We start from the raw sequence: 27885 nt of genomic DNA, 5'->3' as shown, positions 1-27885 counted from the left end.
GAGGGACTGCGATCCCACTCTATCTCATGATACTCTGTCGTGTGTGTTTGTGTGTGACCTTGGATTTATTTCCCTTTCCCTCCATTTCTTCAGACTAAATCTACCAGCATTGAGTGAGTGGTGTTTTAAATGTTACTGCTGTTTTCAAAGGCAGTTATATTTCCTGTATCTGTCCGTCACAGTAACAGTCAAATAAAGTGGAGGTGAAGGGAATTACAGTCATCTACCCTTCACAGTGGGTCTTTAACCATTTCTACTCCCCTGACTCACCTTCAGTTCATCCTTAACCCTTCCCCTCCCACTGGCACACGAGGGAGGGTGTCTCCTGATCCTCGTCTGTCTGTCTGTCTGTCTGTCTGTCTGTCTGTCTCTCTGTCCTCAATTTCTCTCTCTCTCTCTCTCCTCCCTTTCAATTCAATTCAAAGGGTTTTATTGGCATGGGAAACATATGTTTCTCTCTTTCTCTAACTCTCCCTCCCCTCTTTCTTTCTTTTTTCTCTCTCTTTCCCTCCCTCCTTTCTCGCTCTCTCTCATTTCAAAAGGTCACTGTATCTTCCCACAGCCATCGACCTCACCATTAAACACTGACATGGCCCTGAAGAAAAGACTATAACAAAACAAGGTGGTTTAGATTATGAAAGCAGATAAGCAACTCAATCTCCCCTAGCCTTCATGAACCCCTCTGGTCCAGCCAGGCGAAGGATGTCACCACACACACACACACACAGACGCAGCAATGGCTATCACTTTCACCATTAGGAGGTAAACAGACCTGGGCTGTAATTTAGTTCCTGCCAACAAATCCTAATCAGATAGGCTTCTCAAAGTGTAGCCACTAACCTAACAGCAGGGCATGTGTGTGACAGGGTGGAGACCCCCTGATGAATGACAGGCAGCAGTCCATCAGTCAGGTTTGGGTTTCAAAGGCAAGCCTCTCGTAACGCCTGCATCTGTCTCCTCACATCTCATTGATCACACACACACACACACACACACACACACACACACACACACACACACACACACACACACACACACACACACACACACACACACACACACACACACACACACACACACACACACACACACACACACACACACACACACACTGTTCCACTCACTCCCCCCCAGCCCGAGTCACGAGTCAGCTTACACCTTGGCCCCTCTCCTGGCCCTTCCCTTCCCACCCCCATCCTTCACTCTTCATGGGCCCTCTCTCAACTTCCCTTTGCCCCTCTCAAGCCACCATACTTGGGCATCCACTGTTAAGGTTGAGGGCGTGGAGGCCTGGATCTCTGGATCCTGTCTGGCCTGCCTTGCTGGGGGGGTTAGACAGTTTAGTCTACAGGGGTCAGTCAGAGTACTGTGTGTCTAGTAAAGGTCATCTAGCCAGGTTAACTGGGTTACGCTTGGTGCCATGTGTCATGTTAATGGTCTGTGTTTAAGAGCCAGTGAAAGGCAAGTGGATGGGAATCCCTGTAGTGAGACGGATGCTCTCGGCTTCACTGGGGAACTGAACTCATGTCAAAAACATATGGCACTGAAATGGATACATATTGAGCTTCGTATAATGTGTGCTGTCGAGCGGTGTGAAGGAGCAGCTTTGTTTGTGTGTGTGGTGGGACGGTGGGGACGGGGGACAGGGGGTGGTGTGTATGTGTTCCCCTGTGTGTCTACTTATTGGCCTTCCTCCATTTCTTTGACTGTCTTTAAATATTGCCTTCCCAATTTACCTGCTTTTGTCCACATGCATTGTTATTCCAATGTATAAAAACATTTATGGCCAGACAGACACACATTCACGCACGCACACACACACACACACACACACACACACACACACACACACACACACACACACACACAGACACACACACACACAGACACGGTCCTAGCGGAGAACAGCAGAGCTTGCCAAGTCAGCGCTGAGCGCTCGGAGGTGGGATCACTATGTTGGCTCTGTGTCTCGTCTCACGTCTTATGGAGGAACGGCTAAATAATGCAAAGCTTCAATTAGGGCTCTTTGGGGGTCTTAACCAGCGCCGTTCCATTTAGACCCCCCTAATTCCACTGCAGTTAAACCCAGAGCTTGTAGCAATTCAGCCCCTTGGAGACCGGACAGAGGAGAGAGGGAGCGAAGGAGGAAGAGACGAGAAAAGAAGAGAGGGAAGAGATGAGGCGAGAGGAGGGAGGGAAGAGAGAGGAGACAAAAGGGAAGGGAGGAGGAGAGGGAGGGAAGAGAGAGGAGACAAAAGGGAAGGGAGGAGGAGAGGGAGGGAAGAGAGAGGAGACAAAGGGGAAGGGAGGAGGAGAGGGAGGGAAGAGAGAGGAGACAAAAGGAAGGGAGGAGGAGAGGGAGGGAAGAGAGAGGAGACAAAAGGGAAGGGAGGAGGAGAGGGAGGGAAGAGAGAGGAGACAAAGGGGAAGGGAGGAGGAGAGGGAGGGAAGAGAGAGGAGACAAAAGGGAAGGGAGGAGGAGAGGGAGGGAAGAGAGAGGAGACAAAGGGGAAGGGGAGGAGGGAGGGAGGGAAGAGAGAGGAGACAAAGGGGAAGGGGAAGGGGAGGGAAGGAGGAGACAAAGGGGAAGGGGAGGGAAAGAGAGGGAGACAAAGGGAAGGAGGAGGAGGGGAGGGAAGAGAGAGACAAAGGGGAAGGGAGGAGGAGAGGGGAGGGAAGGAGAGGGAAGGGAGGAGGAGAGGGAGGGAAGAGAGGGAAGGGAGGAGGAGAGGGAGGGAAGAGAGAGGAGACAAAAGGGAAGGATGGAGAGGAGGGGGAGGGAAGAGAGAGGAGACAAAAGGGAAGGGAGGAGGAGAGGGAGGGAAGAGAGAGGAGACAAAAGGGAAGGGAGGAGGGAGGGAGGGAAGAGAGGGAAGGGAGGAGGAGAGGGAGGGAAGAGAGAGGAGACAAAAGGGAAGGGAGGAGGAGAGGGAGGGAAGAGAGAGGAGACAAAAGGGAAGGGAGGAGGAGAGGGAGGGAAGAGAGAGGAGACAAAAGGGAAGGGAGGAGGAGAGGGAGGGAAGAGAGAGGAGACAAAAGGGAAGGGAGGAGGAGAGGGAGGGAAGAGAGAGGAGACAAAGGGGAAGGGAGGAGGAGAGGGAGGGAAGAGAGAGGAGACAAAAGGGAAGGGAGGAGGAGAGGGAGGGAAGAGAGAGGAGACAAAAGGGAAGGGAGGAGGAGAGGGAGGGAAGAGAGAGGAGACAAAAGGGAAGGGAGGAGGAGAGGGAGGGAAGAGAGAGGAGACAAAAGGGAAGGGAGGAGGAGAGGGAGGGAAGAGAGAGGACAAAGGGGAAGGGAGGAGGAGAGGGAGGGAAGAGAGAGGAGACAAAAGGGAAGGGAGGAGGAGAGGGAGAGAAGAGAGGAAGGGAGGAGGAGAGGGAGGGAAGAGAGAGGAGACAAAGGGAAGAGATGAGGCGAGAGGAGGGAGGGAAGAGAGAGGAGACAAAGGGGAAGGGAGGAGGAGAGGGAGGGAAGAGAGAGGAGACAAAAGGGAAGGGAGGAGGAGAGGGAGGGAAGAGAGGGAAGGGAGGAGGAGAGGGAGGGAAGAGAGAGGAGACAAAAGGGAAGAGATGAGGCGAGAGGAGGGAGGGAAGAGAGAGGAGACAAAAGGGAAGGGAGGAGGAGAGGGAGGGAAGAGAGAGGAGACAAAAGGGAAGGGAGGAGGAGAGGGAGGAAGAGAGGGAAGGGAGGAGGAGAGGGAGGGAAGAGAGAGGAGACAAAAAGGGAAGGGAGGAGGAGAGGGAGGGAAGAGAGAGGAGACAAAAGGGAAGGGAGGAGGAGAGGGAGGGAAGAGAGAGGAGACAAAAGGGAAGGGAGGAGGAGAGGGAGGGAAGAGAGAGGAGACAAAAGGGAAGGGAGGAGGAGAGGGAGGGAAGAGAGAGGAGACAAAGGGGAAGAGGAGGAGAGGGAGGGAAGAGAGAGGAGACAAAAGGGAAGGGAGGAGGAGAGGGAGGGAAGAGAGAGGAGACAAAGGGGAAGGGAGGAGGAGAGGGAGGGAAGAGAGAGGAGACAAAGGGGAAGGGAGGAGGAGAGGGAGGGAAGAGAGAGGAGACAAAGGGGAAGGGAGGAGGAGAGGGAGGGAAGAGAGAGGAGACAAAAGGGAAGGGAGGAGGAGAGGGAGGGAAGAGAGAGGAGACAAAGGGGAAGGGAGGAGGAGAGGGAGGGAAGAGAGGGAGACAAAAGGGAAGGGAGGAGGAGAGGGAGGGAAGAGAGGGAAGGAGGAGGAGAGGGAGGGAAGAGAGAGGAGACAAAAGGGAAGAGATGAGGAGAGAGGAGGGAGGGAAGAGAGAGGAGACAAAAGGGAAGGGAGGAGGAGAGGGAGGGAAGAGAGAGAGACAAAAGGGAAGGGAGGAGGAGAGGAAGGAGAGGAGGAGGGAAGAGAGAGGAGACAAAAGGGAAGGGAGGAGGAGAGGGAGGGAAGAGAGAGGAGACAAAAGGAAGGGAGGAGGAGAGGGAGGGAAGAGAGAGGAGACAAAGGGAAGGGGAGGAGAGGGAGGGAAGAGAGAGGAGACAAAAGGGAAGGGAGGAGGAGAGGGAGGGAAGAGAGAGGAGACAAAGGGGAAGGGAGGAGGAGAGGGAGGGAAGAGAGAGGAGACAAAGGGAAGGGAAGGGAGGGAAGAGAGGGAGGGAAAGAGGGAGGGAAGGAGGAGACAAAAGGGAAGGGAGGAGAGGGAGGGAAGAGAGAGACAAAAGGGAAGGAGAGGGAGGAGAGGAGGGGAGGGGAAGAGAGGGAGGGAGAGAGAGGAGACAAAAAGGGAGACAAAGGGAAGGGAGACAAAAGGGAAGGGAGGAGGGAGGGAAGAGAGAGGAGACAAAAGGGAAGGGAGGAGGAGAGGGAGGGAAGAGAGAGGAGACAAAAGAGGGAGGAGGAGGGAGGGGAAGGACAAAAGGAGGGAGGGAGGAGGGAGGAGAGGAGGAGAGAAAAGGGAAGGGAGGAGGAGAGGGAGGGAAGAGAGAGGAGACAAAAGGGAAGGGAGGAGGAGAGGAGGAAGAGGAGGAGACAAAAGGAGGGAGGAGGAGGAGGAGACAAAAGGGAAGGGAGGAGGGGAGGGAGAGGAGGGACAAAAGGGAAGGAGGAGAGGGAGGAGGGAAGAGAGAGGAGACAAAAGGGAAGGGAGGAGGAGAGGGAGGGAGAGGGGGAGGGAGAAGAGAGAGGGAGACAAAAGGGAGGAGGAGAGGAGGGAAGAGAGAGGAGACAAAAGGGAAGGGAGGAGGAGAGGGAGGGAGGAAGAGAGGAGGAGAAAAGGGGAGGGAGGGAGGAGAGAGGGACAAAAGGGAAGGAAGGGAGGAGGGAGGGAAGAGAGAGGAGACAAAAGGGGAGGGGAGGAGGAGAGGGAGGAGGAGACAAAGGGAAGGGGAGGAGAGGGAGGGAGAGAGAAGGGAAAGAGGGAGGGAAGGGGAGAGGAAGGAGGAGGAGGGAGGGAGAGAGAGGAGACAAAAGGGGGAGGGGGAAGGGAGGGAGGAGAGGGAGGGAAGGGAGGAGGAGAGGGAGGGAAGAGGAGAAAAAGGGAAGGGAGGAGGAGGGGAGGGAAGAGAGAGGAGACAAAGGGAAGGGAGGAGGAGGGAGGGAAGAGAGAGGAGACAAAAGGGAAGGGAGGAGGAGAGGGAGGGAGAAAGAGAAAAAGGGAAGGGAGGAGGAGAGGGAGGGAAGAGAGAGGAGACAAAAGGGAAGGGAGGAGGAGAGGGAGGGAAGAGAGAGGAGACAAAAGGGAAGGGAGGAGGAGAGGGAGGAAGAGAGGAGGAGGAGGGAGGGAAGAGAGGAGACAAAAGGAAGGGAGGAGGAGGGGAGGGAAGAGAGAGGAGACAAAAAGGAAGGGAAGGGAGGGAAGAGAGGGAGGAGGGAGGAGGAGAGGGAGGGAAGAGAGAGGAGAAAGAAAGGGAGGGAAGGGAGGGAGGAGGAGGAGAGGGAAGGGAGGAGGAAGGGAAGAGAGAGGAGACAAAAGGGAAGGGGAGAGGGAGGGAGGAGAGAGAGGAGACAAAAGAAGGGAGAGAGGGAGGAGACAAAAGGGAAGGGAGGAAGGGAGGGGAGGAGGAGAGGGAGGGAGAGAGAGGAGACAAAAGGGAAGGGAGGAGGAGGGGAGGAAGAGGGAAGAGAGAGGAGACAAAAGGGAAGGAGGAGGAGAGGGAGGGAAGAGAGAGGAGACAAAAGGGAGGGAAGGGAGGGAAGAGAGAGGAGACAAAAGGGAAGGGAGGAGGAGAGAAGAGAGAGAGGAGACAAAAGGGAAGGGAGGAGGAGAGGGAGGGAAGAGAGAGGAGACAAAAGGGAAGGGAGGAGGAGAGGGAGGGAAGAGAGAGGGGAGACAAAAGGGAAGGGAGGAGGAGAGGGGAGGGGAAGAGAGAGGAGACAAAAGGGGGAAGGGAGGAGGAAGAGAGGAGGGGAAGGGAGAGAGGAGGGAGGGAAGAGAGAGAGACAAAAGGGAAGGGAGGAGGGGAGGAGAGAGAGGGACAAAAGGGAAGGGAGAGGAGAGGGAGGGAAGAGAGAGAGGAGACAAAAGGGAAGGGAGGAGGAGAGGGAGGGAAGAGAGGAGACAAAAGGGAAGGGAGGGAAGAGAGAGGAGACAAAAGGGAAGGGAGGAGGAGAGGGAAGAGATGAGGTGGAAGGCAAGAGGAGGGAGGGAAGAGAGAGGAGATAAAAGGGAAGGGAGGAGGAGAGGGAGGGATTGTTCCTCTTTTGTGCTGATTGCTTTCATTCAGTTCCAGGTCAGGGCTCAGGTTGTCAGAGGAAAATGGAAATCTAAACATTTCATGGCCGACATGTCGCTGTGACCCCAGGCTCATCTCTCTCTCTCTCTCTCTCTCTCTCTCTCTCTCTCTCTCTCTCTCTCTCTCTCTCTCCTCTTCTTCCGGCTATATCTCCCTTTCCTTGCTCTGTTAGTGTGATACTGTTATTCCCTCGTCATTTCTCTAAAGCAGTAGATGAATCGTTTTTTCCCCCACTGCTTCCATTGTAGTCTCACAATGTAGGTCTGTCACGTGGACCCCAGGAAGCTCAGTTCAGTGACTGAGACTCAAAGTTGTTTGATCAAAAGGTCGTCCCTATACCATACCAGTCAGTCTTCCAGGATAGACCTGCATAATGCTTCTTCCTGATGTACGGTCTGGGTATAGACTGATATCAAATGGCATAGCGTCCACCATGCGTTTTCATTTCTTTTCCTTTATCCTCAGTGTCTTTAGCTCCATATGATATGGTGATTCCCTTCCCCCTCTCTCTTTGTGTGGTTTGGGGGGGTTGAGAGAGGCGTGTCCGGGGCCAGATGTGAAGCCAGCCATCCCGTCAGCTCACAGACGATCAACTCTCCCAGCCTCCTTCTCACCTGGGGGAGAGTCCTCCAGGGCCTCCCCAGTCTCCCCACTTCGTTTTATCCTCCCCTCACTCACTTTTCTCTCCTTCACTACATCCTTCCTTCCTTCCTTCCTTCCTTCCTTCCCCTCTCTCTCTCTCTCTCTCTCTCTCTCTCTCTCTCTCTCTCTCTCTCGCTCTCGCTCTCTCACCTCTTTTGTAGGTTGCCCCAAACTGACCTCAAGACCAGTGTCTGTAGGCATTGTTGTCATCCTACGCCACATGATGCCTGGTAGCCCGTAGAGAAACAGTGTGAGGCCAGCTACTGTGTCAACATGCCACCAGGGCCCAGATGACATGCCACCGCTCCCCCACCGACAGGCATCACGGGTGGGCTACAAACACTCAGCTTGGTGGGGTGGCTGGAGGGATGGTTGGAGGGATGGTGGGAGAGGGGGGTGTTTTCCGCACATGTCATGGACAATTACTGTCAACTGTCACTGCTGATGTCCCTTCAAACCTGGTGATGTGTGTGTGTACACATCAACGTGAATGGAAAAGGGGACAATAGCACAGAGCATCTCCGTCTCACCAACCACAGTCACATCACCCAGTGCACTGCACCAAATGTTATTTGTCAAATGCGCCGAAAACAACTAGACTGTAATGTGAAATGCTTGCTTACGAGCCCTTCCCAACAATGCAGAGTTTAAAAGCAAAAATAGTTACACAAGAGAATATACAAGAATGGAGCTATATACAGGGAGTACCAGTACCAGATCACTGTGGAGCTATATACAGGGAGTACCAGTACCAGATCACTGTGGAGCTATATACAAGGGAGTACCAATACCAGATCACTGTGGAGCTATATACAGGGAGTACCAGTACCAGATCACTGTGGAGCTATATACAGGGAGTACCAGTACCAGATCACTGTGGAGCTATATACAGGGAGTACCAGTACCAGATAACTGTGGAGCTATATACAGGGAGTACCAGTACCAGATAACTGTGGAGCTATATACAGGGAGTACCAGTACCAGATCACTGTGGAGCTATATACAGGGAGTACCAGTACCAGATCACTGTGGAGCTATATACAGTGAATACCAGTGTCAGATCAATGTGGAGCTATATACAGGGAGTACCAGATCAATGAAGGCAGGGTAAAGTGACTTGGCATCAGGATAGATAATAATAAGGTATTAGAGGTAGATATGTACATGGAGGCAGGGTAAAGTGACTAGGCATCAGGATAGATAATAATAAGGTATTAGAGGTAGATATGTACATGGAGGCAGGGTAAAGTGACTAGGCATCAGGATAGATAATAATAAGGTATTAGAGGTAGATATGTACATGAAGGCAGGGTAAAGTGACTAGGCATCAGGATAGATAATAATAAGGTATTAGAGGTAGATATGTACATGGAGGCAGGGTAAAGTGACTAGGCATCAGGATAGATAATAATAAGGTATTAGAGGTAGATATGTACATGGAGGCAGGGTAAAGTGACTAGGCATCAGGATAGATAATAATAAGGTATTAGAGGTAGATATGTACATGGAGGCAGGGTAAAGTGACTAGGCATCAGGATAGATAATAATAAGGTATTAGAGGTAGATATGTACATGGAGGCAGGGTAAAGTGACTAGGCATCAGGATAGATAATAATAAGGTATTAGAGGTAGATATGTACATGGAGGCAGGGTAAAGTGACTAGGCATCAGGATAGATAATAATAAGGTATTAGAGGTAGATATGTACATGGAGGCAGGGTAAAGTGACTAGGCATCAGGATAGATAATAATAAGGTATTAGAGGTAGATATGTACATGGAGGCAGGGTAAAGTGACTAGGCATCAGGATAGATAATAATAAGGTATTATTGGAGGTAGATATGTACATGGAGGCAGGGTAAAGTGACTAGGCATCAGGATAGATAATAATAAGGTATTAGAGGTAGATATGTACATGGAGGCAGGGTAAAGTGACTAGGCATCAGGATAGATAATAATAAGGTATTAGAGGTAGATATGTACATGGAGGCAGGGTAAAGTGACTAGGCATCAGGATAGATAATAATAAGGTATTAGAGGTAGATATGTACATGGAGGCAGGGTAAAGTGACTAGGCATCAGGATAGATAATAATAAGGTATTAGAGGTAGATATGTACATGGAGGCAGGGTAAAGTGACTAGGCATCAGGATAGATAATAATAAGGTATTAGAGGTAGATATGTACATGGAGGCAGGGTAAAGTGACTAGGCATCAGGATAGATAATAATAAGGTATTAGAGGTAGATATGTACATGGAGGCAGGGTAAAGTGACTAGGCATCAGGATAGATAATAATAAGGTATTAGAGGTAGATATGTACATGGAGGCAGGGTAAAGTGACTAGGCATCAGGATAGATAATAATAAGGTATTAGAGGTAGATATGTACATGGAGGCAGGGTAAAGTGACTAGGCATCAGGATAGATAATAATAAGGTATTAGAGGTAGATATGTACATGGAGGCAGGGTAAAGTGACTAGGCATCAGGATAGATAATAATAAGGTATTAGAGGTAGATATGTACATGGAGGCAGGGTAAAGTGACTAGGCATCAGGATAGATAATAATAAGGTATTAGAGGAGGCAGGGTAGATATGGTACATAGGGTAAAGTGACTAGGCATCAGGATAGATAATAATAAGGTATTAGAGGTAGATATGTACATGGAGGCAGGGTAAAGTGACTAGGCATCAGGATAGATAATAATAAGGTATTAGAGGTAGATATGTACATGGAGGCAGGGTAAAGTGACTAGGCATCAGGATAGATAATAATAAGGTATTAGAGGTAGATATGTACATGGAGGCAGGGTAAAGTGACTAGGCATCAGGATAGATAATAATAAGGTATTAGAGGTAGATATGTACATGGAGGCAGGGTAAAGTGACTAGGCATCAGGATAGATAATAATAAGGTATTAGAGGTAGATATGTACATGGAGGCAGGGTAAAGTGACTAGGCATCAGGATAGATAATAATAAGGTATTAGAGGTAGATATGTACATGGAGGCAGGGTAAAGTGACTAGGCATCAGGATAGATAATAATAAGGTATTAGAGGTAGATATGTACATGTACATGGAGGCAGGGTAGATATGTACAAAGTGACTAGGCATCAGGATAGATAATAATAAGGTATTAGAGGTAGATATGTACATGGAGGCAGGGTAAAGTGACTAGGCATCAGGATAGATAATAATAAGGTATTAGAGGTAGATATGTACATGGAGGCAGGGTAAAGTGACTAGGCATCAGGATAGATAATAATAAGGTATTAGAGGTAGATATGTACATGGAGGCAGGGTAAAGTGACTAGGCATCAGGATAGATAATAATAAGGTATTAGAGGTAGATATGTACATGGAGGCAGGGTAAAGTGACTAGGCATCAGGATAGATAATAATAAGGTATTAGAGGTAGATATGTACATGGAGGCAGGGTAAAGTGACTAGGCATCAGGATAGATAATAATAAGGTATTAGAGGTAGATATGTACATGGAGGCAGGGTAAAGTGACTAGGCATCAGGATAGATAATAATAAGGTATTAGAGGTAGATATGTACATGGAGGCAGGGTAAAGTGACTAGGCATCAGGATAGATAATAATAAGGTATTAGAGGTAGATATGTACATGGAGGCAGGGTAAAGTGACTAGGCATCAGGATAGATAATAATAAGGTATTAGAGGTAGATATGTACATGGAGGCAGGGTAAAGTGACTAGGCATCAGGATAGATAATAATAAGGTATTAGAGGTAGATATGTACATGGAGGCAGGGTAAAGTGACTAGGCATCAGGATAGATAATAATAAGGTATTAGAGGTAGATATGTACATGGAGGCAGGGTAAAGTGACTTGGCATCAGGATAGATAATAATAAGGTATTAGAGGTAGATATGTACATGGAGGCAGGGTAAAGTGACTAGGCATCAGGATAGATAATAATAAGGTATTAGAGGTAGATATGTACATGGAGGCAGGGTAAAGTGACTAGGCTTGGCATCAGGATAGATAATAATAAGGTATTAGAGGTAGATATGTACATGGAGGCAGGGTAAAGTGACTTGGCATCAGGATAGATAATAATAAGGTATTAGAGGTAGATATGTACATGGAGGCAGGGTAAAGTGACTTGGCATCAGGATAGATAATAATAAGGTATTAGAGGTAGATATGTACATGGAGGCAGGGTAAAGTGACTAGGCATCAGGATAGATAATAATAAGGTATTAGAGGTAGATATGTACATGGAGGCAGGGTAAAGTGACTAGGCATCAGGATAGATAATAATAAGGTATTAGAGGTAGATATGTACATGGAGGCAGGGTAAAGTGACTTGGCATCAGGATAGATAATAATAAGGTATTAGAGGTAGATATGTACATGGAGGCAGGGTAAAGTGACTAGGCATCAGGATAGATAATAATAAGGTATTAGAGGTAGATATGTACATGGAGGCAGGGTAAAGTGACTTGGCATCAGGATAGATAATAATAAGGTATTAGAGGTAGATATGTACATGGAGGCAGGGTAAAGTGACTAGGCATCAGGATAGATAATAATAAGGTATTAGAGGTAGATATGTACATGGAGGCAGGGTAAAGTGACTAGGCATCAGGATAGATAATAATAAGGTATTAGAGGTAGATATGTACATGGAGGCAGGGTAAAGTGACTTGGCATCAGGATAGATAATAATAAGGTATTAGAGGTAGATATGTACATGGAGGCAGGGTAAAGTGACTTGGCATCAGGATAGATAATAATAAGGTATTAGAGGTAGATATGTACATGGAGGCAGGGTAAAGTGACTAGGCATCAGGATAGATAATAATAAGGTATTATAGGTAGATATGTACATGGAGGCAGGGTAAAGTGACTAGGCATCAGGATAGATAATAATAAGGTATTAGAGGTAGATATGTACATGGAGGCAGGGTAAAGTGACTAGGCATCAGGATAGATAATAATAAGGTATTAGAGGTAGATATGTACATGGAGGCAGGGTAAAGTGACGAGGCATCAGGATAGATAATAATAATAAGGTATTGGAGGTAGATATGTACATGGAGGCAGGGTAAAGTGACTTGGCATCAGGATAGATAATAATAATAAGGTATTAGAGGTAGATATGTACATGGAGGCAGGGTAAAGTGACGAGGCATCAGGATAGATAATAATAAGGTATTAGAGGTAGATATGTACATGGAGGCAGGGTAAAGTGACTTGGCATCAGGATAGATAATAATAAGGTATTAGAGGTAGATATGTACATGGAGGCAGGGTAAAGTGACTTGGCATCAGGATAGATAATAATAAGGTATTAGAGGTAGATATGTACATGGAGGCAGGGTAAAGTGACTAGGCATCAGGATAGATAATAATAAGGTATTAGAGGTAGATATGTACATGGAGGCAGGGTAAAGTGACTAGGCATCAGGATAGATAATAATAAGGTATTAGAGGTAGATATGTACATGGAGGCAGGGTAAAGTGACTAGGCATCAGGATAGATAATAATAAGGTATTAGAGGTAGATATGTACATGGAGGCAGGGTAAAGTGACTAGGCATCAGGATAGATAATAATAATAAGGTATTAGAGGTAGATATGTACATGGAGGCAGGGTAAAGTGACTAGGCATCAGGATAGATAATAATAACAACAACACATGAAGGTGAAAATATAATCTGATGTTTTTTTGGTTTTAAATAGCTATGCCGCCATCTGAAGGAAACGAGAGAACAGAGGACGCTGTCAGTGGTTTTAAGAATCTAGCTCCCCAGGGAGGGAGGATAGCTTGGGGGGTGTTTGGGAGGATAGCGGGGGCTCGTATTACAAGTGTTTTGTATGTAATCCGGGGTAAAGGGGATTTGGGTCTGGAGCTAAAGCTCAGTGCTCATTCCTTAGAGCGAGAGACAGAGGGACCGAGACAGGGAGCGAGACAGAGAGAGGGAGACCGAGACAGAGAGAGAGACCGAAACAGAGACAGAGAGAGAGAGAGACAGAGAGAGAGACCGAGACAGAGAGACAGAGAGAGAGATCGAGAGAGAGAAGACAGAGACAGAGAGAGAGAGCCCGAGACAGAGAGACACAGAGAGAGAGACCGAGACAGAGAGAGGCCAAGACAGAGAGAGACCGAGAGAAAGAGAGATCGAGACAGAGAGAGAGACCAAGAGAGAGACTGAGACAGAGAGAGACCGAGAGAGAGACAAAGACAGAAAGAGAGAGAGACCGAGACAGAGAGACACCGAGAGAGAGACAGAGAGGCCGAGAGAGTGTGAGACAGAGAGAGAGAGAGAGGCCAAGACAGAGAGAGACCGAGACAGAGAGACTGAGACTGAGACCAATAGCCAGAGAGAGAGAGAGAGAGAGAGAGAGAGAGAGAGAGAGAGAGAGAGACAAAGACAGAAAGAGATAGAGAGAGAGACAGAGAAAGAGAGACCGAGACAGAGAGACACCGACAGAGAGGCCGAGAGAGAGTGAGACAGAGAGAGAGAGAGGCCAAGACAGAGAGACTGAGACTGAGACCAATAGCCAGAGAGAGAGAGAGAGACCGAGAGAGAGAGACCGTGAGACAGAGAGAGAGAGAGGCCAAGACAGAGAGAGACCGAGACAGAGAGACTGAGACCAATAGCCAGAGAGAGAGAGACCGAGACAGAGAGACTGAGACCGAGAGAGAGAGAGACTGAGACTGAGAGAGAGAAACAGAGAAAGACTGAGACCGAGAGAGAGAGGCAGTGTGCCAATCCTCTCCTGGGTAATCTACCAGATGCAGAGGCACTTGGGAAGCCAACACCCCAGAATTAAAACACTATCTCTGCTCTTTTCCTTACTCTCTGTGTGTGTGTGTGTGTGTGTGTGTGTGTGTGTGTGTGTGTGTGTGTGTGTGTGTGTGTGTGTGTGTGTGTGTGTGTGTGTGTGTGTGTGTGTGTGTGCGTGCGTGTGTGTGTGCCATGAAATATCTGTGTGGGAGTTTGAATAATAATGACTGTTTCAGTTGGTTGTTTATGAGAGTGTGTTGCGAGTGGTGTGTGCGTGTGTGACAGCAATGTGTGTTAGGAGGTAATTGCTGTAGCTTTGTAAAAGAGCCTCCAGAGCACTGCAGAGCGCGGTAGACTGCAGGGCTGTGAAGGTCATTAGTTCTAGCAGCCTCATAATCAGATATGAAACGTTCAGTTAAGAACCGTAATGAAACGTCTGCTGTTGAGCTCTCACTGATGGTCTCCGCGGCGAGCTAGGAGAATATCTGGAATCTCCCCTCCTCCTCTTCTCCTCCCCTCTTCTTCCTCTCTTCCTCCCGCTGTCATTTAAACGCCGTTCTAGGAGAAGAAGATTGCTGAAATATCCTCTCCTCCCGCCACCTCCTCCTTGTTTGCGCTCTGCTCATTCCACTAGCCTTCTCAGACTGTAACCCCGGGGGCAGATTAGAGGCGGTCTATAGCCTGTAACGACGTTCACTGTGACCTGTTGTTCTCTGACTGGTTGTGTCATTTGTCTTCCCAAGTTTTCTTCCTCTCGTGTATAACCACCTGTCATCATCATCTCTGAGCCTAGTGGTTAGAGCATTGGGCCACTAACCGAAAGGTTGCTGGATCGAATCCCCGAGATGACAATGTAAAAATCTGTCGTTCTGCTCCTGAACAAGGCAGTTAACCCACTGTTCCCAGGTAGTTAGTCATTGCAAATAAGAATTTGTTCTTAACTGACTTGCCTAATTCAATTAAGGTTAAATTTAAGAAATATAGAACGGCCATCTTTCAGGCTCTGAGGTAAACAGAGCAGTACTGAGGGAGGAGAAGGAGGGTGTGTGCGTGCTTGTGGGTGTGGCAGGAGTGTTCAATGGTTTAGTCCATCATTGTAGTGTTGTAATAGCAGCCAGATGTTGTGTTGTAATGATGCCTGCACTCATCCAAATAGGTTTACTTAAGTGTGATGATTAATTACCCAGGATGGTAGCATATGGGAGAGAGAGGGAGACTCCAGAGGCACAATGAGCATCAGTTCATTTTACTGAACACAACATTCTGTTGTTGAATGTTTCTTGTGCGGGGCTGTCATCTTTTTGTCATCTTCCTTTCCTCAAACCTGTAACTAACTGTGTTAGAGGTATTTTCGTTTCTCCATCAAACCCCAAATCACTTACCCTTCCCCATCTCTTATGTCCTCTCCTATACAGAGCAACCGCCCAATCACCATCAGCAGGGCCAGTCCACGCTGCCGCCAGCCCCGCCTCCCCACAAGCAGCAGCCGTCGGTCACCGCGCTCAACCACAACTCCCTGAGCAGCCGCAACCGTAAACCCAGCCCGGCCCCACCGGCCGCCCTCCCCGCCGAGCTGCAAACCACACCCGAGTCCGTGCCGCTGCAGGACAGCTGGGTCCTGGGCAGCAATGTGCCACTGGAGAGCAGGTAAGAAAAATACATGGCATCTGTATTAAACGTAAATTAAGCAAACCTGGCAACCTATATCTCAAATCTGCTCTACATCAAGACATTATGGGTTATAACTTAACATTAGCATACCTGGAAAACAGAACCGCTGGTAGGCAACTACTTTCAGCTGCGGGACGATTTTTGTCAGAGCCGATGGTCGGGGAGGCCGGAGCATAATTATAATAATTTGTACACTTCAACTAAAATAGATTGTATTTGAAAATAACCATAATTTCATACCTTGATTACATCGAGACATGATCACATATCTCTTTTTTTTATTTGTGAGAATACCTGGCAACCCAATCCGCCAATCTGGCAGGTAGTCAACCTTGGGAACCATGCCTAAGCTACTAAACTGGCAAAATGAAACTAGTTAAAGTGGACAAACTAGCATCTGTCCGTAACACTTGTCTGTAACATTCAGCCAACTTGGCAACCCTTACCTCAGCCATCCCAGTAACTATACCCATTTGTGACTTTGCAAATCAAACCAGAGCCAATCTGGCAACCCAAACATTTCCAATACTGATGTAGCAACACACTGAAACTCACCAAGCAATCCAAAATCAGAGAGTACAATGAGGGTATTTCTTTAGTGTAACCCTCCACCACGAGTCTTCCTCAGAACGAGGATCTTACACACACACACACACACACACACACACACACACACACACACACACACACACACACACACACACACACACACACACACACACACACACACACACACACACACACACACACACACACACACACACACACACACACACACACACACACACACACACACACACACACACACACTGCCCGGTCACAAAGGCTTTCCTCCCACGTGTTATTGTACAGCTTTTGGACTTGTCAATCAATGACTAGGGACACAGAGGGGGGTTTAAACACACACACATTGATTTGTGCCTCTGCTGTATTATTAGTAGACTGCAGTCTGGCTCAGGTGTTATAGTGTTAATGGGTCTCTTCCGCCACCTCCTCTCTTGTTATCTCTTCCTCCACCTTCCCCCTGTTTTAAACAGTTACCTGCACTGTTCATTCATGCTTTCATTGTTACACAATACAACAAATCTCCCTCCTGTCTCTGTGTGTGTCTGTCTGTTGTTGTGTGTGTGCACTTGCGCTGCATGTTTGTTTATGTGCCCGTGTGTGTAGTTGCCAGAGTGAATGTGTGTGCGTTTGAAGAAGTTACAGGGCGCTTCTCTTTTGTGAGCGCTCTCACTTACTCCGACCTCATATCCAACAGTCAATTTGTGGCTCGCTCTTTTTTTGTCCAGAATGCTTCCCACCTTTCTTCTCCAGAAAAATAATGAACGAATGAAAGAAAGAAAAAGAGGAGAAGAAGAAAAAAACTGACATGGCTATGTAACATTACCAGGTATAAATAGAGGGATGGCTATGTAACATTACCAGGTATAAATAGAGGGATGGCTATGTAACATTACCAGGTATAAATAGAGGGATGGCTATGTAACATTACCAGGTATAAATAGAGGGATGGCTATGTAACATTACCAGGTATAAATAGAGGGATGGCTATGTAACATTACCAGGTATAAATAGAGGGATGGCTATGTAACATTACCAGGTATAAATAGAGGGATGGCTATGTAACATTACCAGGTATAAATAGAGGGATGGCTATGTAACATTACCAGGTATAAATAGAGGGATGGCTATGTAACATTACCAGGTATAAATAGAGGGATGGCTATGTAACATTACCAGGTATAAATAGAGGGATGGCTATGTAACATTACCAGGTATAAATAGAGGGATGGCTATGTAACATTACCAGGTATAAATAGAGGGATGGCTATGTAACATTACCAGGTATAAATAGAGGGATGGCTATGTAACATTACCAGGTATAAATAGAGGGATGGCTATGTAACATTACCAGGTATAAATAGAGGGATGGCTATGTAACATTACCAGGTATAAATAGAGGGATGGCTATGTAACATTACCAGGTATAAATAGAGGGATGGCTATGTAACATTACCAGGTATAAATAGAGGGATGGCTATGTAACATTACCAGGTATAAATAGAGGGATGGCTATGTAACATTACCAGGTATAAATAGAGGGATGGCTATGTAACATTACCAGGTATAAATAGAGGGATGGCTATGTAACATTACCAGGTATAAATAGAGGATGGCTATGTAACATTGGTATAAATAGATGGATGGCTATGTAACATTACCAGGTATAAATAGAGGGATGGCTATGTAACATTACCAGGTATAAATAGAGGGATGGCTATGTAACATTACCAGGTATAAATAGAGGGATGGCTATGTAACATTACCAGGTATAAATAGAGGGATGGCTATGTAACATTACCAGGTATAAATAGAGGGATGGCTATGTAACATTACCAGGTATAAATAGAGGGATGGCTATAAATAGTGGCTAACATTACCAGGTATAAATAGAGGGATGGCTATGTAACATTACCAGGTATAAATAGAGGGATGGCTATGTAACATTACCAGGTATAAATAGAGGGATGGCTATGTAACATTGCCAGGTATAAATAGATGGATGGCTATGTAACATTACCAGGTATAAATAGAGGGATGGCTATGTAACAATACCAGGTATAAATAGAGGGATGGCTATGTAACACTGCCAGGTATAAATAGAGGGATGGCTATGTAACATTACCAGGTATAAATAGAGGGATGGCTATGTAACATTACCAGGTATAAATAGAGGGATGGCTATGTAACATTGCCAGGTATAAATAGAGGGATGGCTATGTAACATTACCAGGTATAAATAGAGGGATGGCTATGTAACATTACCAGGTATAAATAGAGGGATGGCTATGTAACATTGCCAGGTATAAATAGAGGGATGGCTATGTAACATTACCAGGCATAAATAGAGGGATGGCTATGTAACATTACCAGGTATAAATAGAGGGATGGCTATGTAACATTACCAGGTATAAATAGAGGGATGGCTATGTAACATCGCTGCTCTGGCCCCCCAATGATGGAACAAACTCCCTCACGACGCCAGGACAGCAGAGTCAATCACCACCTTCCGGAGACACCTGAAACCCCACCTCTTTAAGGAATACCTAGGATAGGATAAAGTAATCCTTCTCACCCCCCTTAAAAGATTTAGATGCACTATTGTAAAGTGGCTGTTCCACTGGATGTCATAAGGTGAATGCACCAATTTGTAAGTCGCTCTGGATAAGAGCGTCTGCTAAATGACTTAAATGTAATGTAAATGTATAAATAGAGGGATGGCTATGTAACATTACCAGGTATAAATAGAGGGATGGCTATGTAACATTACCAGGTATAAATAGAGGGATGGCTATGTAACATTACCAGGTATAAATAGAGGGATGGCTATGTAACATTACCAGGTATAAATAGAGTGATGGCTATGTAACATTACCAGGTATAAATAGAGGGATGGCTATGTAACATTGCCAGGTATAAATAGAGGGATGGCTATGTAACATTACCAGGTATAAATAGAGGGATGGCTATGTAACATTACCAGGTATACATAGAGGGATGGCTATGTAACATTACCAGGTATAAATAGAGGGATGGCTATGTAACATTACCAGGTATAAATAGAGGGATGGCTATGTAACATTACCAGGTATAAATAGAGGGATGGCTATGTAACATTACCAGGTATAAATAGAGGGATGGCTATGTAACATTACCAGGTATAAATAGAGGGATGGCTATGTAACATTACCAGGTATAAATAGAGGGATGGCTATGTAACATTGCCAGGTATAAATAGAGGGATGGCTATGTAACATTGCCAGGTATAAATAGAGGGATGGCTATGTAACATTACCAGGTATAAATAGAGGGATGGCTATGTAACATTGCCAGGTATAAATAGAGGGATGGCTATGTAACATTGCCAGGTATAAATAGAGGGATGGCTATGTAACATTGCCAGGTATAAATAGAGGGATGGCTATGTAACATTACCAGGTATAAATAGAGGGATGGCTATGTAACATTGCCAGGTATAAATAGAGGGATGGCTATGTAACATTGCCAGGTATAAATAGAGGGATGGCTATGTAACATTGCCAGGTATAAATAGAGGGATGGCTATGTAACATTACCAGGTATAAATAGAGGGATGGAGGGATAGAGGGATAAAGGGATGGAGGGATAGAGGAATGGAGGGATGCAGGGGTAGAGGGATGAAGGGGTAGAGGGATGAAGGGGTAGAGGGATGGAGGAATAGAGGGATGCAGGGATAGAGGGATGCAGGGATGGAGGGATAGAGGAATGGAGGGATGCAGGGGTAGAGGGATGAAGGGGTAGAGGGATGGAGGAATAGAGGGATGGAGGGATAGAGGGATGCAGGGATAGAGGGATGAAGGGGTAGAGGGATGGAGGAATAGAGGGATAGAGGGATGGAGGAATAGAGGGATGGAGGAATAGAGGGATGGAGGGGTAGAGGGATGAAGGGGTAGAGGGATGGAGGAATAGAGGGATGGAGGGGTAGAGGGATGAAGGGGTAGAGGGATGGAGAGATGCAGGGATAGAGGGATGGAGGGATGCAGGGATAGAGGGATGAAGGGGTAGAGGGATGGAGGAATAGAGGGATGGAGGGATGCAGGGATAGAGGGATGAAGGGGTATAGGGATGGAGGAATAAAGGGATCTAGGGATAGAGGGATGGAGGGATAGAGGGATGGAGAGATGCAGGGATAGAGGGATGAAGGGGTAGAGGGATGGAGGAATAGAGGGACAGGACAGTGTAGCTGTAGAGTTAAGCAGGGCCGGGGGCCTCTGGGTGATGTGTGTGAAAAGCCCTGGCTGTATAGTTTTATATTTTATGACCAGAGAAGTGCCAGGACAAACAGTGTGTAAAGGGACCCTTGAACAACACACCTGGCTCTCCTAAGGGAGGCCCTGTTTCTCTCTTCTCTTCTCTCTCTCTCTCTCTCTCTCTCTCTCTCTCTCTCTCTCTCTCTCTCTCTCTCTCTCACACACACACACACACACACACACACACACACACACACACACACACACACACACACACACACACACACACACACACACACACACACACACACACACACACACACACACACACACACACACTCTCTCTCTCATTCCCTCTGTCTCTCTGGCCTTTATGGTTCATCTGTCTCCAACACCAGAACCAACCATAACCCCAGACCTCATCAGCAACAGGCGTTTTGGGCAGCAGGAAATCGGGGGGGACTAGTTGGCGTCATGTCCGTCGCCATCCATTTCCTCTTCCTATATGTCCCTCATTCTCTCTCTCTCTGTCTCTCCTCCTCCTCTTGTCCATGCTATCCTCCTGTATGACCTTGTCTGTCCTCCTCATCTCCTATTGACAAAGCAATATGTAGACATCTATTATTAACAAGAGGGGCTTAATGCTCGTGTTACTCCCCCCACCCCCACCCACCCACCCACCTCCACAGGGAATGGCAACGGGGCCCAGGGGTGAAGGAAAAAAAACACAACACAGGAATGCAGTGGTCAACTCAAAGCCAGCGGGATAGCCCCGGTCCAAAACCACACCATGACCCTCAGTGTGTGTGTGTGTGTGTGTGTGTGTGTGTGTGTGTGTGTGTGTGTGTGTGTGTGTGTGTGTGTGTGTGTGTGTGTGTGTGTGTGTGTGTGTGTGTGTGTGTGTGTGAGAGATCCTCCCTTGCTGTGTGTAGGAAGCCTTTTAACCCAAGCTCTGGCTACAACATGGACAAACACTACAGCACAGAGTACTCACAGTATCAGATTCCCTCTCTCTGCTTTGTATGCACCTAATTCAACATGTTTGGCTCACACTAGCAGATTTGAGCACTCCCTGTCTGCATCCCAAATGGCACCCTATTCTCTATAATGTCATTCAAAAGTAGTGCACTATAAAGGGAATAGGGTGTGGGGCGGCAGGTAGTTTAGTGGTTAGAGCGGTTGGACTAGTAACCGAAAGGTTGCAAGATCAAATCCCCGAGCTGACAAGGTAAAAAGCTGTCGTTCTGCCCCTGAACAAGGCACTTAACCCACTGTTCCTGTCATTGAAAATAAGAATTTGTTCTTAATGGACTTGCCTAGTTAATACAATAAAAATTGGGATGCAGGCTAAATGTGTCTGCATGCAAAGGGAGGTTGTGTTTCATGTGTATACACAATAAGAGCCTGTCAGGGAAATAAACTCAACTGTGAACTTTCTTCATTTTATTTATTTCACCTTTATTTACCAGGTAGGCAAGTTGAGAACAAGTTGTCATTTACAACTGTGACCTGGCCAAGATAAAGCAAAGCAGTTCGACACGTACAACAACATAGAGTTACACATGGGATAAACAAGCATACAGTCAATAATACAGTAGAAAAATAAATCTATATACAATGTGAACAAATGAAGTGAGATAAGGGAGGTAAAGGCAAAAAAAGGCCACGGTGGAGAAGTAAATACAATATAACAAGTAAAACACTGGAATGGTAGATTTGCAGTGGAAGAATGTGCAAGGTGGAGATAGAAATAATGGGGTGCAAAGGAGCAAAATGAATAAATAAATACAGTAGGGGGAGAGGTAGTTGTTTGGGCTAAATTATAGATGGGCTATGTACAGGTGCAGTAATCTGTGAGCTGCTCTGACAGCTGGTGCTTAAAGCTAGTGAGGGAGATAAGTGTTTCCAGTGTCAGAGGTTTTTGTAGTTCGTTCCAGTCATTGGCAGCAGAGAACTGGAAGGAGAGGCGGCCAAAGGAAGAATTGGTTTTGGGGGTGACAAGTGAGATATACCTGCTGGAACACGTGACCAGCGAGCTGAGATAAGGGGGGACTTTACCTAGCAGGGTCTTGTAGATGACCTGGAGTCAGTGGGTTTGGTGACGAGTATGAAGCGAGGGCCAGCCAACGAGAGCGTACAGGTCGCAGTTGTGGGTAGTATATGGGGCTTTGGTGACAAAACGGATGGCACTGTGATAGACTGCATCCAATTTATTAAGTAGGATATTGGAGGCTATTTTGTAAATGACATCGCCGAAGTTGAGGATCGGTAGGATGGTCAGTTTTACAAGGGTATGTTTGGCAGCATGAGTGTAGGATGCTTTGTTGCGAAATAGGTAGCCAATTCTAGATGTAACTTTGGATTGGAGATGTTTGATGTGAGTCTGGAAGGAGAGTTTACAGTCTAACCAGACACCTAGGTATTTGTAGTTGTCCACATATTCTACGTCAGAACCGTCCAGAGTAGTGATGCTGGACGGGCGGGCAGGTGCAGGCAGCGATCAGTTGAAGAGCATGCATTTAGTTTTACTTGTATTTAAGAGCAGTTGGAGGCCACAGAAGGAGAGTTGTATGGCATTGAAGCTCATCTGGAGGTTCGTTAACACAGTGTCCAAAGAAGGGCCAGAGGTACAGAATGGTGTCGTCTGCGTAGAGGTGGATCAAAGATTCACCAGCAGTAAGATCGACATCATTGATGTATTCAGAGAAGAGAGTCGGTCCAAGAATTGAGCCCTGTGGCACCCCCATAGAGACTGCCAATATGCTCTGTGACGGTGGGATTTGATAAATGTTCCCCTTGCACAAACTGAATCGCAAATCAAGCCCATAATTTCTAAACCAGACATTATTTTTGACATTGAGGCTCAAGAAGAAATGATGAAAGAAAAGTGTAATAATTCAAGGGTAGGAAGGACTCTCCAGGCTTCAACAGTTCTCTTTCTCTTTCAGCGGATGTTGATGAGCAGGTATCATCCCTTTTAAGGTTTTATTGGAAACGTAGTTTAACTACATGTGTGCCGACGAGGAGTATTTTACTACACATCATCTCATCTTACAACATCTTGATCATGTTGGCTCCTTCTGTGAAGTCTTCTTTAAATCTTCTCAACTATGGTGGTCGGCCTGGCAACAAAGTAAAGATCCTATATATAAAAACAGAAATATTTTTCGTTATTGACAGCATGAGGTGTACTATTTATTTTTATAAAAACAGTTGACAGATCACATAAAAAAACAGCTGCATCTTTAAGGGAAATAATGACACGGTGTTGTCTTAGAAATGTACAAGAGAAGAGGCCATTTCCTTTAGGCTTCAGATGCTGTCTCGGCTCTTTAGTCAACTTTCTGCACGACAATATTGCTACATTTTTGTTTGTTTTTTTGACTTCCCTTCCCTCCATCTCAGTTCTTATGTACTTTTTTGTTGCATCAATGAAGCAATAGTAAAATAATATAGCCAGATATACTTATAAAAGTAAATATAGGGTACATTAAAATGATGACAATTACTCACACACTCATGATGCACACACCCTCTCACCACCACCCTCTTAGAGAACGGTCTCCATCATAACCTTTTAACTCAATAAGCCCACTTTAACCACCCTCCTCTTCTGTCACCATTACTCCTCTTCTGTCACCATTACTCCTCTGATTACACCATTACTCCTTTGATTACACCATTACTCCTCTGATGACACCATTACTCCTTTGATTACACCATTACTCCTCTGATGACACCATTACTCCTTTGATTACACCATTACTCCTCTGATGACACCATTACTCCTTTGATTACACCATTACTCCTTTGATTACACCATTACTCCTTTGATTACACCATTACTCCTCTGATTACACCATTACTCCTCTGATTACACCATTACTCCTCTGATGACACCATTACTCCTTTGATTACACCATTACTCCTCAACGTTAGCTAACTCCTTTTACTACGACAATTACATCTAAAGCCCTGTTGAGGAGACACTATAGCTAACGTTAGCTAACTCCTTTTACTACGACAATTACATCTAAAGCCCTGTTGAGGAGACACTATAGCTAACGTTAGCTAGCGCCTTTCACCAATGACATCTAAAGTCGTGTTGTGTGTTCTAGTGATCCATCACCTTTGCTACTTCATCTATTGTCTCCTCCTATTGAGATATTGTATAGAGTCTGGTTCCACTCAGTGACGGAGAGCTTCAGTTCTCTCTGAGAGGTTCTAAGAGTCTGTCTTAGAACCTGTGTACGTCACAAACCACTTAACATGGTGGTGCTTGATGCATTCAAAGACTCCTCTCTCTCTCACGTCTGCAGATGAATAACTCTATACATAAATAGGGTCCTCTCAGCATGGTCAGTGAATAATAACAAAAGCATTGCTTGTTATATACCCCGACACACACACACACACACACACACACACACACACACACACACACACACACACACACACACACACACACACATTTCCACATCTGTGAATCCCAACCACACAACTTCAACTTCTCTAAACATAGCTTCTGAGAGCAAGGAGATGATTCCAAGCAGGGTGTGAACGACAACCCTGATTTAGGAAACACATTTGTGTTTGTGTGTCTGTCTGTCTGTCTGTCTGTGTCTGTCACTTAAATGTGTCCTTGTTATCCGCCTACCAGAATAGACTGTAATTAAAGCCTTTGCCATAAACCTAATGCTTTATAAACTTTCCCTGCAGAAAGACAATAACTCTAACAGTGATTAACTGCTCTTTTTGATGACAATATACTGTATTTTACGACACCTTTCATTATGACAGTATATCAACAACAGGTTTTTAACTCAGCAATATCAACCATGTGAATATTTGAGTGCTATTTGAAATACAAAACGACATTAATAATGATAATACTGTGATAAAAGTCTCTGTAAATTATTTGTACCGTGTTACAGATGCGCATACAAATCAGAATTGTGACCCATAACTTAACGCCGATAACGCTATATCTCGGCTTCACTGGCTGGAATTCAGTCCGAGTGGCAAGTCTGTACAGCCCAGGGGTTATTTCCTTTAAACACTCAGTGAATATCAGAGAGACAAGCTTTTCATCAAAGACACATTATTCCACTATCATGTAGAGAAAATGAGAAGGTTAGATCAACACCGTTGTAATGGCTTGATCAACTGCTTCTTAAAGTCTCTCATTTTATTGAAAGTATCTCTTACTTGAATTCTTCACACCATATTCCTCCTTAGCTCATAACGCGAGAGAGACGTGCACACACACACACGCACAATCATACGCACACACGCGCACACACACACACACGCGCACTCATAGCTCCTCGAGAGAAGAGACAGACAGCCGGCCTATCATATGTACACCGAGATTAACCTCTTCAGACTAAACACACACCAACTGTGGTATGCCTTTAGCTAACCCACACACACAGCCCCCGACCTCACCAGCCACAGACTATCTATAGAAACACAAGGAAGGCTGTGTTCTCCAGTCCTTTTCGTGAGCCGACTAGCTAATAAAGTTTGTACAAATATTTACAGCCTGGGGGATTAAATCAATGTTGCCCCCGGTAACATTGTGAGCGATAAGCTATAGCAGCACCATCCCATGAATGCCAATTATGGACATTGGCATATATCCATACACCTATAGGAAGGAGCTGATGATATGGGTTAGGTTCTTCACTTTTCCTTTCTTTCATCTGTCACTGGTACTTTTTCAAAGTCAAGCTAGGGTATCAGACTTCAATGTCTGTGCTCTCCTGCAGCTTTGTGGCTGTCGTCATCGAGATAATACCTTTTGGCTTTCATTTTATTTTCTGTGTTTCTTTGTGGATCACATAGTACTTTTTTTGTGGATTGATAGTACTTATGTCAGGATAATGAAAATGTGAAGTGACGACTTTGGAGAGGGACATAATGAGAGTGGAGAGATTTAGAGTTTTAAATGGGTTAAAAAGTGGATGGATGGAGGGGGAGGCCCAGGTGTTTGAGAGCTGTTTTGTGAATGAGAGAGGGATGGGTATAGCATGTCAGAGGTCTGAGTGGAGGACAAGGAGGGGTGGAGAGGAAGATGAAGGATAAGTAGATAACATGAGAGAGAGAGACAGAGAGACAGAGAGAGCAGTCGGGATAGAAAAGGGGTGTGTGGGTACTCAAGGGGATTAGGTTAGAGATGGGAGGAGTGTGAAAGGTCTCATTCCGAGGTGATAATCCCTCATCACCCAATCCGTGACTCATTGTCATTCTCACCTGTTGTGTCAGAGGACTGCCTCCCACGCCTGTCTCACACACACACACACACACACACATCAGAGACACACAGAGACACATGCATACACACACATCTCATAGACAAACACACACACTCCTTTGCCGCGCCATCCCTCCTGGATCAGCTTTCATTAGCCCGGCCTGCAACTCAACACCTAGATTTCACGACAACTATGATTCCCCCGCCCCTTCATTTATTTTAAGTAGCTCAGCCTCTTGTCTTTTCTCTGAGCCTGCCATGTTGCATTAACTTCCCTTCAATGTAATGGCTATGCTCTGGGGAAAAAAAACAATAGAATGTGTTGACATAGCTAACCTGCTAGTTCTAGCTATTGTACAGTATGGCCGCATGCTAGTGCTAACATGTCTTCTCTATAGCCTCACGCTAATGCTAATATTGCTTTTCTATCGTCCTGCTAATGTTCAACAAGCATCCATATGTCCCAATGCTAACACTAGCATTAGCGTGTTTAAGACCTCAATGCTAACATAGCTTATTTATGGCCTCATGCTAATGCTAACAAACTGTTTATTCTCTATGGCCTTGTGCTAACCCTTATATATGTCAACATGCTAACGCTAAGATTATTGTCTCTATGGCCACATGCTAATCTTAGCGTCTCTCTCCTCAGCCCATTGTTGGAGAGCTCTGGAGATGTGAAAGGAGATATGGGGGGATTAGCATAGTAATGCTGCACAGCGTCAGGCCACCTCCAGTCAATTAACAATGATGGCCCCTGCCACATGCGTGCCTTTGCTCTTGCAGTCCCTCTACAAATCCCTTATGCCAAAGGAAACTGGGTGTGGCTGGCCCACTATCAGAGCACTGAGAAACCCTTTTGGCCCCGTAGTGTAGGTATCGGGCACAGAGATGCTATCTAAAGGATAGAGCAATTATATCTATCCTCTGTTGCCATTTGATTTCAATACTCATGGAAGAAGTCATTGAACTTTGTCTAGATTTTATTATCATTGTCAGGTTTTTTTAATCCGAATATTTAATTATAGTTTCAAAACGTTTTTAAATCCAGCC

The 27885-nt window shown here is 46.0% G+C and overlaps 1 protein-coding gene across 14 annotated transcripts in view; it reads left to right on the top strand.

The window, feature by feature from the left end:
• LOC118361866 (teneurin-3) overlaps nt 1-27885 on the top strand; it is a 510845-nt gene that overhangs the window by 309753 nt on the left and 173207 nt on the right. For all 14 annotated transcript variants that reach the window (XM_052486681.1, XM_052486678.1, XM_052486675.1 and 11 more), the window contains one exon: nt 15528-15759. In XM_052486681.1, the coding sequence (XP_052342641.1) occupies nt 15528-15759 (232 nt within the window). The remainder of the gene's footprint in view (nt 1-15527; nt 15760-27885) is intronic.

This window comes from Oncorhynchus keta, chromosome 29 (genome assembly GCF_023373465.1).
Source record: "Oncorhynchus keta strain PuntledgeMale-10-30-2019 chromosome 29, Oket_V2, whole genome shotgun sequence".
NCBI classification, from domain to species: Eukaryota; Metazoa; Chordata; class Actinopteri; order Salmoniformes; family Salmonidae; genus Oncorhynchus; species Oncorhynchus keta.
This window is presented reverse-complemented; position numbering and strand designations above follow the sequence as displayed.